General features: G+C 44.9%; 1 protein-coding gene across 1 annotated transcript in view; it reads left to right on the top strand.

Annotated features, from left to right (window-relative positions):
- Positions 1-15,000, top strand: part of LOC143302258 (vasoactive intestinal polypeptide receptor 1-like) — a 103,489-nt gene that overhangs the window by 65,652 nt on the left and 22,837 nt on the right. The window contains exons 6-7 of the mRNA XM_076616851.1: positions 5,665-5,833; positions 6,464-6,620. Coding sequence (XP_076472966.1) covers positions 5,665-5,833; positions 6,464-6,620 — 326 coding nt within the window. The remainder of the gene's footprint in view (positions 1-5,664; positions 5,834-6,463; positions 6,621-15,000) is intronic.

The raw sequence follows: 15,000 nt of genomic DNA, 5'->3' as shown, positions 1-15,000 counted from the left end.
CCATTATCGCCTTAACCTTTTCTTTGTGCTCTTCGTCGTCTGTTTGATGAATCGCCTGGGGTGCATTGTCAAAGAAAATCTCCCATTTAAATGAAACTCTGCGCAAGCAATTTCCTCCCAACGATTGTTGTCTTTGCTTTCATCTTGGTCTCTTTCTTCATCCTGCTGCTGTCTCTTCTCTTCCTGTCTCCTGGCCCCATTCATTACGCTATGTCTCTGTCTCTCTGTCTCTCTCTGTCTTTCTCTTCTTTCTCTCTCTGTCTTTTTCTTCTCTTTCTCTCCGTCTCTGTCCCTCTCTATGTCTCTCTCTGTCCCTCTGTCTTTCTCTTCTCTTTCTCTCTCTGCCTTTCACTTCTCTTTTTCTCTGTCTCTGTCTCTCTGTCTCTGTCTCTCTCTGTCCCTCTGTCTTTCTCTTCTCTTTCTCTCTCTGTCTTTCTCTTCTCTTTCTCTCTGTCTCTGTCCCTCTCTCTGTCTCTCTCTGTCCCTCTGTCTTTCTCTTCTCTTTATGTCTTTCTCTTCTCTTTCTCTCTGTCTCTGTCCCTCTCTCTGTCTCTCTCTGTCCCTCTGTCTTTCTCTTCTCTTTCTCTCTCTGCCTTTCACTTCTCTTTTTCTCTGTCTCTGTCCCTCTCTGTCTCTGTCCCTCTCTGTCTCTGTCTTTCTCTTCTCTTTCTGTCTTTCTCTTCTCTTTCTCTCTGTCTCTGTCCCTCTCTCTGTCTCTCTCTGTCCCTCTGTCTTTCTCTTCTCTTTCTCTCTCTGCCTTTCACTTCTCTTTTTCTCTGTCTTGCGAACTTTTCTCTGATGATACAACACTCCATCAAAAAGACGCAAATGCCAGTACAGTATGCACTAAGTTTCAGAGTGATATTGATAAACTTATAAACTGGACTGAAATGAACCACATGGCAATTCACCCACAGAAGTCTAATTTTATGTTAATCACAACCAGACAAAAACGACAAAATATCAAATCTAAAATAAAAGGGCTCAAGGTACCTGATAATGATTTGCTGGAAGTTAGTTCTTATAGACTACTTGGTCTTACACTTGACAATAACCTTTCCTGGTCTTATCATATCTCTGCTTTATGCAAGAAGTTATCGAAAAAAGTATTTCAGCTCAATAGAATTAAGCATTTCCTTAATCAGCATACTCGTAAATTATTTTTTCATGCATACATCCAACCTGATATTGACTATGCATCAACATGCTGGGACGGGGCTAGTAAAAATTGCTTAAAACCTCTTGAAAGTATATACAGACGTTCCCTTAAGCTCATTCTCCTTAAATCTTCTATTCAAGCAAATGACTATGTTGAACTAAATATTCTCCCCTTTCATCTTAAATGTCGCTTTAACAAGGGTGTTTTTATGTTCAAAATTATGAAGAACTTTGCAACGCCCTATCTTTATAGGAAATTCCCGGAAAGAATCATTCGTAGCAAGAGTACCATTTTTACCCCTCGTCCCAGAACTAACCTTTTCATGTCCTCTCTCACTTATTCTGGTGGTAAACTGTGGAATGAAATCCCCGAGTATCTTAGAAATAGATCTACTATAGCATCTTTCAAAAAAGCGTATCAAAAATATCTGATGCAACAAACTTAATTAGTACCAGCATAATCAAAGCATATGATGAGATCCTAGTAAGCCAACGTACTTTGATAAATTGTTCTCCAACAGTGTGTAAGCAAGGAAAATCGGCGAGTGTAAGTATGCGTGTGTATCTCTGTGTACTTGTGTGTTCGAGATTATGTGTATGATGCCTGTGTGTGCACACATGTGTGTGTGTTTGAAGATTTTCATGTGGCAATGTTTTGTATGATTTTCATGTTTCCGTAATTGTAGTCTTTGATTCATCCATTTATGTGACTATTATTATCTATTTGGTTTGTTCTATGTCATTTATTATTCATACTTATTTCATTTATTACAATGTGTGTATGTGTGTGTATGCGTGTGTGAGGGCATGGTGTAAAGAAGCTTCCAGCTTATCCATTTTACCCTCAATAAAACATTTGTCATTGTCATTGTCATTGTCATTGTCTCTGTCCCTCTCTGTCTCTGTCTTTCTCTTCTCTATATCTCTCTGTCTTTCTCTTCTTTCTGTCTTTGTCTTTCTCTTCTCTTTCTCTCTGTCTCTCTCTGTCTCTGTGTGTCTCTCTCTTTATTTCTCTCTCTCTGTCTTTCTCTTCTCTTCGTCTCTCTCCCTCTCTCTGCCTCGTCTTTATCTCTCTCCCTCACTCCCTCCCCTCTCTCTCTGTCTGTCTGTCTGTCTCTCTCTCCTTATTTTTATTGTTCTCGCTCTCTCTGATGCTGCAGCTTGGACCTAGAGACAGATGAAACAGTTGAAAAAAAATTAAACCACTGCGGTTATTTTTTGTTTGTTTGGTTGGGGTTTTTTTTTTTTTTTTTTTTGTTTTGTTTTGTTTTTTTGCCAAGTCTGACAGTGCGATACTCTCGGAAATAGATTTATCAATGGTGTTTTCTGTCTGTGTCTGTCTCTGTCTCTGTCTGTCTGTCTGTGTTTCTGTCCTTCTCTCTCTCTCTCTCTCTCTCTCTCTCTCTCTCTCTCTCTCTCAATGCTTCTCCCCTCCGTCCTTCGTATATCTCTCGCTCTCTTCGCCCCCCCCCCCCCACCCCACCCCCCCACACACACCCCCAACTGACCACTTCTCTCAAATTATCTGGCTTCTGTGCGCCTTTTGAGTTGTGTTGTGAATAAAGATAAGCTTATGATTTCATTATAAAAATTAAAAAAAAATAAATAAATAAATAATTGCCTTTTCTTTTCTTTTTCTTCCACCCCCACCAACCAATTCCTTGTACGAAGTGGTAGGCTGCGATCGTTAAATAAAATTTTCTTGTCCTTTGAAAGTTTCCAAGTAAGTGTGTGTGTGTGTGTGTGTGTGTGTGTGTGTGAAAACAAGAAGGAAACAAAACTGAATTTTGTCGTTGGTTGCAACCTGCATTTCAAGAAACACACACACTGAACTAAACCCAAATGAAATTTATCGTGCTGGGACATAGCAATATTCAGTCACGTGTGTAATTAACAGCAGCACCCTTTAGCAACCAGACGTGGCTCACCCATCCCCTGCAGTCTGTTCCCGTAATTCTCTCCTGCATATCACTGGCTCTGCCTTGCTGGGGCTGACTGAGAGTGGTCTGTCCCGAGGTGCTGCTGATACTGAGATAGCTGATGAGAATTACTGGAACCCGCTTCAGGAGAGACGAGGATAAGATTTTTGTTGTTGCTGCTGTAATTGTTGTAGTGTATTGTACAGTATAACTTTTTGTCACAACAGATTACTGCATTTTAAATTCTCACTGCTCTTCCCGGGGAGAGCGTCGCCAGAGTACAGTGTCGACCTGTTGTTGTTGTTGTTGTTGTTGTCTGCAAAGTATACCTGTTTTGGTGTTAAAGAGGATTTTTCTACAGACTTGCCAGGGACAACCCTGTTGTTGCCGTGGGTTCAAACAGAGATGCCAACTGTTACGATTTCTCCGCATTTTGTTACGCTAGATTGCACTTTGTTCCGACGTTACCCCAACGTCAAAATTGTTCCGATGAGTAAACTTTTCGACCACATAGCATGGTCACATACTTTCCTGTCGTAACATTACCCAGACGCTCTAGACTTATCGATCACGAGGCCAGGGCAGTCACTACTAACCTTGGTCTCACGTGATGATGATCAACTAATCGTGTGTGTTTAATTGAAACAGCATTTCGTGGACCAATCAGCTGAATCGTTTTTCCCGAACAAGAGAGAACATGGCTTAATCAAGTTGTGTCTCAAACAGCGTCTGTGCCTGTTTGCTGATGTGGCTTATCTCAAGCTGTAATGTTCCTACCAATTTCAAAATGTTCCTGACAACTTTCCTGACTGTTCTTACAAACCCTTGACAGAGGTTGTCATTCTCTGGTGTTGTTTTACATGCGCTAAGTGCAATCTGCACACGCGACCTCGGTTTATTGTCTCATCCGAATGACTAACACCAAGATCGTTACACAAGGTCTAGTGGGAGGGGAAGGGGGGGCGTTAAAATTCACGGTCCGTCTATGGAACTCGCACTCATAGACTCTCACTTCCATGTCGGGGGCATTTCCACGAGGCCACCGGGCCACATGTTACCGTTATTTGTTTGTCGATCAGTTAACTGCGATTCCTATGTGGGAGTTGTTTTTTTGTCAAAGAAAGTTGGGTAAATGATGGTGACAGTGATGTGATAGGGGAGTTAGACGACTGATCGTGGTGACTGGTGATTACTCAATTGTGTCTGTGTATACGTGTGTGTGTGTGTGTGTGTGTGTGTGTGTGTGTGTGTGTGTGTGTGTGTGTGTGTGTGTGTGTGTGTGTGTGTGTGTGTGTGTGTGTGTGTGTGTGTGTGTGTGTGTGTGTGTGTGTGTGTGTGTGTGTGTGTGTGTGTGTGTGTGCCTTGAATAATGCAAACGTTATGATACAACCAGTTGAGTTTTTGTTTTGTGAAAACCCCCGAGCCCTGTTAGGGATTACACATGTTAATGAGAAACGACTGAATGACTGATCATGACGAGGTGTTCTCTGACTGATCATGACGAGGTGTTCTCTGACTGATCATGACGAGGTGTTCTCTGTTTCAGTTTCTGTCCTCACCTTGTGGCTCTGACGGAATGTATGTCTACCGATAGTAGTGAATGATAGTGGTGGTGGTGTGGAACGATGGTGAGGATGGTTGATGATGGTTGCACTTATTTCAGTGTCCACACAATCACCTGCATACATGATTGGACATTCATCATCATCATCATCATCATCATCATCATCATCATCGCTGCCCACGAAAGCAGAAGAAGAAGAAGAATTGATGTTTTTTACATCTTTATTAGGCCCAACATTCAGCTTACATTACAGCTTGAGATAAGCTCACAGTTGGGTCAACGGCAAAGTGAGAGCTGTAACATCAATGGTTTTTCCATTGCAATGGAAAATCATTTACGGCTTATTCTTTTGTGAAGGACTATGACTCTGAAACTTAAGCAAAATTGCACTGGCTGTTAGCGCTGCAGCCTTGGGGGGCTAGTTGGCCTTTGGGAACCATTCCAACGCCAACTGTCTTAAAACACTCTTGGTCGAGAGAGTGGAGATGTAAATTGGGCAAGACACTCTCCACTATAATCAAATTCTAGCCCAGATAGTCGGGACATCAGTTGCCTCCTCTGCTGTTCTGGCGGTCATAGTCTTACACGACTATCATACATTTTTATTAATCCGATTGGAAATTACATGTGCATTCAAAGGCTCGTTACTCGCACCAAACAGTCTCTCAGCCCCAAGTCGAGTCTAACATATATATGATGAAAATGGCAAAAATTTAACTTGAATTAGAATGTGAAGCGGTGAAATCTATTACGGTTAATTTTATTTGCGGTGGTCATGACGTTGTTGTGGGTTAGGAGCTGAATGGTTGGTATATTGTGTCATGAACTGTTTTGTGGGTTTGTCCAAGTGATTGTTTTCTTTTCTTTTCTTTTCTTTTTTTTTTTTTTTAGATGTGACAGTTTTGTGTTGACACGGTTGAGCATTTGTATGGTTTGACAGTCCTGATAATTATGGCCCTGTGTGGTCGGCTGGACTATAAGCAACAAGAATCCGAACCCGAACTCTGTCGTGGGTTTTTGCAGACGGCTGCACTGCCCGCGGAACACGGTTCACCTCAACCTGTTCGTGACCTTCATCCTGAGGGCCTCCGTGTCCTTCCTCAAGGACAACCTGCTGGTCAAGGGCATCGGGTTCCCCTCTGACGTCATCCAGACCCCCTCAGGGGCTGTCACCTTCCGGCCCAACAGAACGGTACAGGGGCTGGGGTGTGTTCTGGGGGCGTGGGTTGTATGGGAGGGAGAGATAGTGTGTGTAGTGTGTGTGTGTGTGTGTGTGTGTGTGTGTGTGTGTGTGTGTGTGTGTGTGTGTGTGTGTGTGTGTGTGCGAATCGATTTTACGCCTATCCATTAAGAATGATATCAGACATAAATAAGAATAACTAAAGGGGATGGGGGGTGGAAGTTAGAATGGTGGTGGTGTAATGAACTGGACATGGGGAAGTTGCCCTGAGTGCATATTGTGTGTGTGTGTGTGTGTGTGTGTGTGTGTGTGTGTGTGTGTGTGTGTGTGTGTGTGTGAGGATGAGAGAGAAATATATGTGCATGTTAGAGTGTGTGTGTGTATGTGAAAGAGACAGAGACAGAGAAGGGGAAGTTATGTAAGAAAGAGAGGTGTGTTGTGTATATTTAAGTGATAAAAAAAAAGACGGAAAGGCGTGTATGTGCGAGTGTGAGTGTGAACTGCATTGTCCGTGTGCCACCACCACCACCACCACCACCACCACTCCACTCAGCGGCACATACACGATGAACCCACGGCAACAACAACAACAACAACAACAACAACTACTACTACAGAGGGGAAAGGGTGGTGGTGTTGCAGCACTGGGAGTGCAAGCTGTTCTTCACGACGTTCCACTACGTGCTGGGAGCCAACTACATGTGGATATTCGTGGAGGCCCTTTACCTGCACTGCCTCATCACTGTGGCCGTCTTCTCCGAGAGGACTGGGCTCAAGTACTACATCGTCTTTGGATGGAGTGAGTTGGGGGAAGGATGGAAGGGGGTGGGGGAATGGGAGCTTTGGTTTGAGCAGTGGGGGCGGGGAGGGGGGTGGTGGTTACGTTTCGGGGGAGAGGGGGGATAGGGTAGGGGTGTTGTCAGTACATGTTGGGAGAGTGGGGGAGGGGTTGCGTGTGGGAGTGGGGATTGTCAGTATGTGTGTGGGGGAGGGGTTAGGGTGGGGTGGGTGGTCAGGGGGAATGATGTAATGGGGAGGGAGGGGAAAGTGATTCCTTAATGATCATGGTCGTGTTTTGTTGTTGTTTTGAGAGGACCTAGGCTCAAGCATCAGGCTTCCCCCCTTTCTCCCCCATACTATCCTCCCCGTCTCTCTCCCTACTTCCCTGCCTCCACTTTTCTCATCACCCCTGCCTTAAAAATACGGTATTATTTCAAGGCCTTTTTTTTTCTTTTGCTTAAAGTTGATTATTAGCTGGTTGTTAGGAGCGTAGAGATAGATATGACGACATGATGATGATGATGGTAGTGAAACCTTACTTTGGAGAGACAAATAGACCGATTAACCATTTTCTGTAAACAGGAAGACAGACAGACAGGCAGACAGATGGGTGGGTGGATAGGTAGGTAGGTAAGTGGATGGAAGGAACATGTCTGTATCAAGATAGGTAGACAAACAGACAGATAGATAAAACATTTCTGTAGATAGGTTGACGGGCAGACGGACAGACAGATGGAACATTTCTGTAGAGAGATAGGTTGGCAGACAGACAAATAAATACTTTTAACATTCCTGTGGATATGTAAACAGACATGAAGCATTTATGTAGATGGATAGGCAGACTAACAGACAGACAGATTAAACATTTCTGTATATAGGTAGACAGACAAGACATAAAACATTTCTGTAGACAGACGGACAGATGAAACATTTCTGTAGAAGACAAAAAGACAAAAAACATTTCTGTAGACAGAAGGACAGATGAAACATTTCTGTAGACAGACGGACAGATGAAACATTTCTGTAGAAGACAAACAGACATGAAACATTTCTGTAGATAGACGGACAGATGATACATTTCTGTAGATAGACGGACAGATGAAACATTTCTGTAGACAGACGGACAGATGAAACATTTCTGTACATAGACGGACAGATGAAACATTTCTGTAGAAGACAAACAGACATAAAACATTTCTAAAGAAGGAAAACATTTCTGTAGACAGAGAGATGAATGAAACTTTTCTGTAGATAGGTAGACAGACAGATAGATATATTAACATTTTTGTACATAGGCAGACAGACAGATAGATGAACGTTTCTGTAGATAGGTAGACAGACAGACAGATAGATAGATGAACGTTTCTGTAGATAGGTAGACAGACAGATATATAGATGAACATTTGTGTAGATAGGTAGACAGATACATGAACATTTCTGTAGATAGGTAGACAGACAGATAGATGAACATTTCTGTAGATAGGTAAACAAATAGATAGGTGAACATTTCTGTAGATAGGTAGATAGACAGATGAACATTTCTGTAGATTATAGACAGATAGATAGATGAACATTTCTGTAGATAAGTAGACAGATAGACAGATAGGTGAAGATTTCTGTAGATAGGTAGACAGACAGATAGATAGATGAACATTTCTGTAGATAGGTAGACAGACAGATATATAGATGAACATTTCTGTAGATAGGTAGACAGACAGATATATAGATGAACATTTCTGTAGATAGGTAGACAGACAGATAGATAGATGAACATTTCTTTAGGTAGACAGATAGATAGATGAACATCTCTGTAGATAGGTAGACAGACAGATAGATGAACATTTCTGTAGATAGGTAGACAGACAGATATATAGATGAACATTTCTGTAGATAGGTAGACAGACAGATAGATAGATGAACATTTCTTTAGGTAGACAGATAGATAGATGAACATCTCTGTAGATAGATAAATAGACAGATAGGTAGATGAACTTTTCTGTAGATGGACAGACAGATAGATGAACATTTCTTTAGATAGGTAGACAGATAGATAGATGAACGTTTCTGTAGATAGGTAGACAGACAGATAGATGAACATTTCTGTAGATAGGTAGACAGATGGATAGATAGATAAACATTTCTGTAAATAGGTAGACAGACAGACAGATAGATGAACATTTCTGTTGATAGGTAGACAGACAGACAGATAGATGAACATTTCTGTTGATAGGTAGTGTGCAGCCCTGGCTGTCAAAAGGGGAGTGAAGTTCAAGGGGGTGAATTACTGGCTGTCAAAAGGGGAGTGAAGTTCAAGGGGGTGAATTCCTGGCTGTCAAAAGGGGAGTGAAGTTCAAGGGGGTGAATTCCTGGCTGTCAAAAGGGGAGTGAAGTTCAAGGGGGTGAATTCCTGGCTGTCAAAAGGGGGAGTGAAGTTCAAGGGGGTGAATTACTGGCTGTTAAAAGGGGAGTGAAGTTCAAGGGGGGTGAATTCCTGGCTGTCAAAAGGGGAGTGAAGTTCAAGGGGGGTGAATTCCTGGCTGTCAAAAGGGGAGTGAAGTTCAAGGGGGGTGAATTTCTGGCTGTGAAAAGGGAAGTGAAGTTCAAGGGGGGTGAATTACTGGCTATCAAAAAGAGGAGTGAAGTTCAAGGGGGTGAATTACTGGCTGTCAAAAGGGGGAGTGAAGTTCAAGGGGGGTAATTTCCTGGCTGTCAAAAGGGGGAGTGAAGTTCAAGGGGGTGAATTCCTGGCTGTCAAAGGGGGAGTGAAGTTCAAGGGGGTGAATTACTGGCTGTCAAAAGGGGAGTGAAGTTCAAGAGGGGTGATTTCCTGGCTGTCAAAAGGGGAGTGAAGTTCAAGGGGGTGAATTACTGGCTGTCAAAAGGGGAGTGAAGTTCAAGGGGGTGAATTACTGGCTGTCAAAAGGGGAGTGAAGTTCAAGAGGGGTGATTTCCTGGCTGTCAAAAGGGGAGTGAAGTTCAAGGGGGTGAATTCCTGGCTGTCAAAAGGGGGAGTGAAGTTCAAGGGGGTGAATTCCTGGCTGTCAAAAGGGGTGAAGTTCAAGGGGGGTGAATTCCTGGCTGGTGTTCCAAGCTTGGGGGGAAGTCCTGGCAGTTCTTCTGGCGTTTCGAGAGGGAAGTCCTGGAACAAAGCGAAACTCGTCGTTAATTCTATATATGTCACAGTCTGTTCATGATTGCAGACCCCATGAGATACTACATATGTCTATAGACACCAATATCTCTGCTAGTGTCTATGATATGTCGTAGTCTATACAAGACCGTAGCACCTATGAGATTCCAATGCTATACTCTGATGGTGAGCAACTTATGTTTATCACTGCACAATTTATTAGAAATAGATATCATCACGCTGGTTATCAACATAAGATTTCCTGCAAAAATTGGTTTGGTAATTGATGGGAACTACTACGAAATGAGATACCCTGCCGAAACTATTTCGGTACCTAAGACTACTACAATGAAATTTGAATTTTTAAAATGATATATTTTATGAGATTGCCTGCCAAATGCTTTTTTTTCCAAATTATGATTATGACTATGAAATTTAAACACACACACACACACACACACACACACACACACACACACACAAACAATATATCATTATGCATATGATAAATTTGAATTTGCCAGCCAAAACTAATTTTAGTACCTTAGGATCGCCACTACGGAATCTGATTAAATAAAACAAAACTGATGCCATCACACACGTTGTGAATATGAAATTGCCTGTAAAGCTCAGTGGTTATGAATATACGATTCCCGGCACATGGGTCTCTGTTCATGAAATATTCATGACACCAAGAGAGAACTAAGCCTTGTCCTAAGTCACTGACAGACAAATCAGCAAATCCTCCAACGCATGTAACTAAACATCTTTGCGCATCAGTCGTTCCAGAGAGAAAAAGCAGAGCTAGAGACTCTCTCTCTCTCTCTCTCTCTGTCACACACACACGCGCACGCACGCTCGCACGCGCGCGCACACACACACACACACACACACACACACACACACACCAAAGTAAATACATGCGCACGTACCTCTTCCTGTCTGTGTGTATGTGTCTGCCTCTCTCCCTCCCTTCCCGTCTCCGCACTCCCCACCCCACCCCCCACCCACCCCCACACACACCCCTTTCCCCTTCCCACCCCTCTTCCTCTCCCTCCGCCAGTCTCACTCTGCTTCACCCACCTCTGTCTCTCTGTCTCTGTCTCTGTCTGTCTCTGTCTCTCTCTCTCTCTCTCTCTCTCTCTCTCTCTCTCTCAGAACGATATGACCAGCTTTTGTAATAAGCATTCTACAGATTGTCAGTCGATCTCTTGCCCAATCTCTTGTCTTGTGTGAGAAGCACACACAATAAACCTGACTGTTACAGACATATTATAGGCACATAAGTCAAGGAAACGGAAAAGGTAAAATAAATAAATAAATAAATCAAAATAAAGATGAAGAAAAAAGAGGAAAGAAGTGGAGAAAAAAAACAACTTGACATCATTGCCGACGAACTCGAAATTCCTCTGTCTTCTTGTTCCTCTTGATTTTATGACCTCAGCGAAGCAGCGTTTGAGTGGCTTTGGGGGTGTTGTTATTTCTCGTGCTGTCTTTATTTCATTGAACAACAAAACTACAAATAACAGCAACAAAAACAGCATACTTATAAAGCGACGAATCTTGTGTGGAGACAAAGGAAAGTGCTTCCACACCCTCCTATAACACGCATTCATAACTGAAAACGGATGAAAGACAAAAAGTTATAAATAATGTAGAAAGAAGACTGGAGAAATGATGGACGGAAAGGAGGAGGAGGATAGGGAGAAGCTGTTTTGGAAACAGTAAGGTAGCTTATCAGGGAAAGCTTGAAAGAGCAGAGTGTAGGGATTTGACGAAGCGAAAAAGGGAGATCGGTCAAAGTGTGAGGTCCATGAGGTCCAAAGACGGACAGAAAGAGCGGCAGCGGACTGTGGAGTGTTTAATTCGCATTCCACACACACACACACACACACACACACACACACACACACACACACACACACACACACACACGCACGCACGCACGCACGCGCGAGAGAGAGAGATCCCACTTTTCCCTTCCCTGCTTTTCCCCTGATTTGATTTATCCCCCACCCTCCGTCTCCCATGTTCCCCATCATCACAGCGATGTTTGCGGTTGTTGATGATCTCTTGGACAAACCATCTGTACGATTCAAACACTCCACTCCAACCAACTGGAGGTGCTTTGTGCAAACACGGGTGTACCATGCGCAAGGCCTTCAGAAATGGGAACGAGGAGGGGGAGGGGGAGGGGGCTGCAGGATGCTGTGAAGTTTTGTCATTTTGTTAAAAACTGTAAGGCCTTGTCGTTACATAACACAACACGTGATTACATGATACAACATGTGAAAGACTAAGGTATTACGGAAGAAAGCAAGAGGAGGGAGTGGATGTGAAAGGAGTACTCCGTCAGTCGATAGCGGAAAAGCATCAAAGAAAAAAAAATATCAGTAGTGGGACAGTGTACACAGCGTAGTGTACTTTGTCGTCTGGTGCATTTAGAAAATGGGTTTTAATATTCAGGGAGGTCGTGAGGAAGCCATGGTGCAGGAGATGTGTTTGAGGTGGACAGTTTAGAATATCGCGACGGTGAGAGGGTGTGTGTGTGTGTGTGTGTGTGTGTGTGTGTGTGCTGGGATAGGAGCCACTTTGCAAAGACACTGAAAGAGTAAGTATCTCTCAGTGTTCTTGGAGTATCGGGTGGAACGGGTGGGTGACGGGAAGGGGGGTGGCGGTTGGGGGCAGAGGCGGGGGCGGGGGGGGGGGGGGCAATGAGAGGGGTTCTCTCAGTGCGGAGAGCAGTGATATATAGTTTATCGATTGTGTGTGTTTGGGTGGGTCTGTGTGTGTGTGCGTATAATGTTAGGGAAGGGCGGGGAATCTCTGTGCGTGTGTAGTGTGTGTGTGTGTGTGTGTGTGTGTGTGTGTGTGTGTGTGTGAAGTGTGTGGGGGGAGGAGTGGGGGTTGAGGTGGGAATCTCTGTGTAGTGTGTATGAAGTGGGGGGCGTGGGGGGTGATTAGAAATCTCTGTGTAGTGTGTATCAAGTGTGTGTGTGTGGGGGGGGGGGGGATCTCTGTGTATTGTGCATGTGTGTATGACGTGTGTGGGTGGGTGGTGGTGGTGAGGGGGGTCTCTGTGTAGTGTGTATGTTTGTATGAAGTGTGTGTGTGTAGTTCGGGTGGGGGGGGGGGGAGGGCTGTGTTTTTATGGGTCTGTGTTGTGTGTCTGTGTGCGTGTTTGCAGTGTAGGTCTGTGTGTAGGGGGCAGGGATACGAGTATCACTGTGTGTTTGCCTGTACTGTGTCCCTTCCTGTGCATGTATCCCCATCACTGTGTGTTTGCCTGTACTGTATCCCTTCCTGTACGTGTATCCCCGGGGATCACTGTGTGTTTGCCTGTACTGTGTCCCTTCCTGTACATGTACCCCCATCACTGTGTGTTTGCCTGTACTGTATCCCTTCCTGTACATGTATCCCCATCACTGTGTGTTTGCCTGTACTGTGTCCCTTCCTGTACGTGTATCCCCGGGGATCACTGTGTGTTTGCCTGTACTGTGTCCCTTCCTGTGCATGTATCCCCATCACTGTGTGTTTGCCTGTACTGTATCCCTTCCTGTACGTGTATCCCCGGGGATCACTGTGTGTTTGCCTGTACTGTGTCCCTTCCTGTACATGTATCCCCATCACTGTGTGTTTGCCTGTACTGTATCCCTTCCTGTACGTGTATCCCCGGGGATCACTGTGTGTTTGCCTGTACTGTGTCCCTTCCTGTGCATGTATCCCCATCACTGTGTGTTTGCCTGTACTGTGTCCCTTCCTGTGCATGTATCCCCATCACTGTGTGTTTGCCTGTACTGTGTCCCTTCCTGTACATGTATCCCCATCACTGTGTGTTTGCCTGTACTGTATCCCTTCCTGTACGTGTATCCCCGGGGATCACTGTGTGTTTGCCTGTACTGTGTCCCTTCCTGTACATGTATCCCCATCACTGTGCGTTTGCCTGTACTGTGTCCCTTCCTGTGCATGTATCCCCATCACTGTGTGTTTGCCTGTACTGTGTCCCTTCCTGTACATGTATCCCCGGGGATCACTGTGTGTTTGCCTGTACTGTGTCCCTTCCTGTACATGTATCCCCGGGGATCACTGTGTGTTCTCCCCGCTGTCCACAAAGGCCTGTCAGTGGGTGATCCGGGACGGATGGCAGCAAAGAGAGGTACGATGCTGCTGATGTGGCGCGGTTACTGGGGCAGAAGGGACCAAAAAAACAACAACAAAAAAACCCAAACAAAAACACTCACACACAAAAGAAGAAAAATTAAGCGCCAAATGTCTCTCTCTCTCTCTCTCTCTCTCTCTCTCTCTCTCTCTCTCTCTCTCTCTCTCTCTCCCATCTCTCACTTTCTCTCTCTCAACCATCAGTCTCAGTCTCTCAACCCTCTCTCTCAACATCTCTCCCTTTCCTCCCTCCCCCCCACCCTCCTCTCTCACCTCTGATTCACCCTTCCTTTCTCTCTTTCTCTCACTCTTTCTCGCACTGACCCCACACCCTCCCGCCCACTATTCCTTCCATCATTACACCCTCCGTGCTTCTGGGAAGTCCGTTTTGCAGGGATTTTGGAGACAGGAATATTTTGTTCATGCAGTATTCATAGCAACCCTCGGCCGAGAGCTAAGCTCTGTCCAACTTCACCAGTGGCGGCGTCATGCGAAGTATCGTGTCACACACATTGTTCTCTGGGAAAACCGGGGGAATGAGACAAGAGGCAGAGATACGGAAACACACACACACACACACACACACACACACACACACACACACACACACACACACACACACACACACACGCACGCACGCACGCACGCACGCACGCACGCACACACATCGCCACGACCCGACCCACAAGACACGACACGGCACACTAGACACGACACGACACACTAGACACGACACGACACACATCGCCACGACCCGACACACTAGACACGACACGACACACTAGACACGACACGACACACAAGACACGACACGACACACAAGACACGACCCGACACACTAGACACGACACGACACACTAGACACGACACGACACACAAGACACACTAGACACGACACGACACACTAGACACGACACGACACACTAGACACGACACGACACACTAGACACGGCACGACACACAAGACACGACACGACACACATCACCACGACCAGACACACTAGACACGACACGACACACAAGACATGAACCGACACACTAGACACGACACGACACACATCACCACGACCCGACACACTAGACACGACACGACACACAAGACACGACACGG

Source organism: Babylonia areolata, chromosome 2 (genome assembly GCF_041734735.1).
Source record: "Babylonia areolata isolate BAREFJ2019XMU chromosome 2, ASM4173473v1, whole genome shotgun sequence".
NCBI classification, from domain to species: Eukaryota; Metazoa; Mollusca; class Gastropoda; order Neogastropoda; family Buccinidae; genus Babylonia; species Babylonia areolata.
Note: the sequence above shows the minus strand (reverse complement) of the source record. Positions and strands in the feature narration are given on the sequence as shown.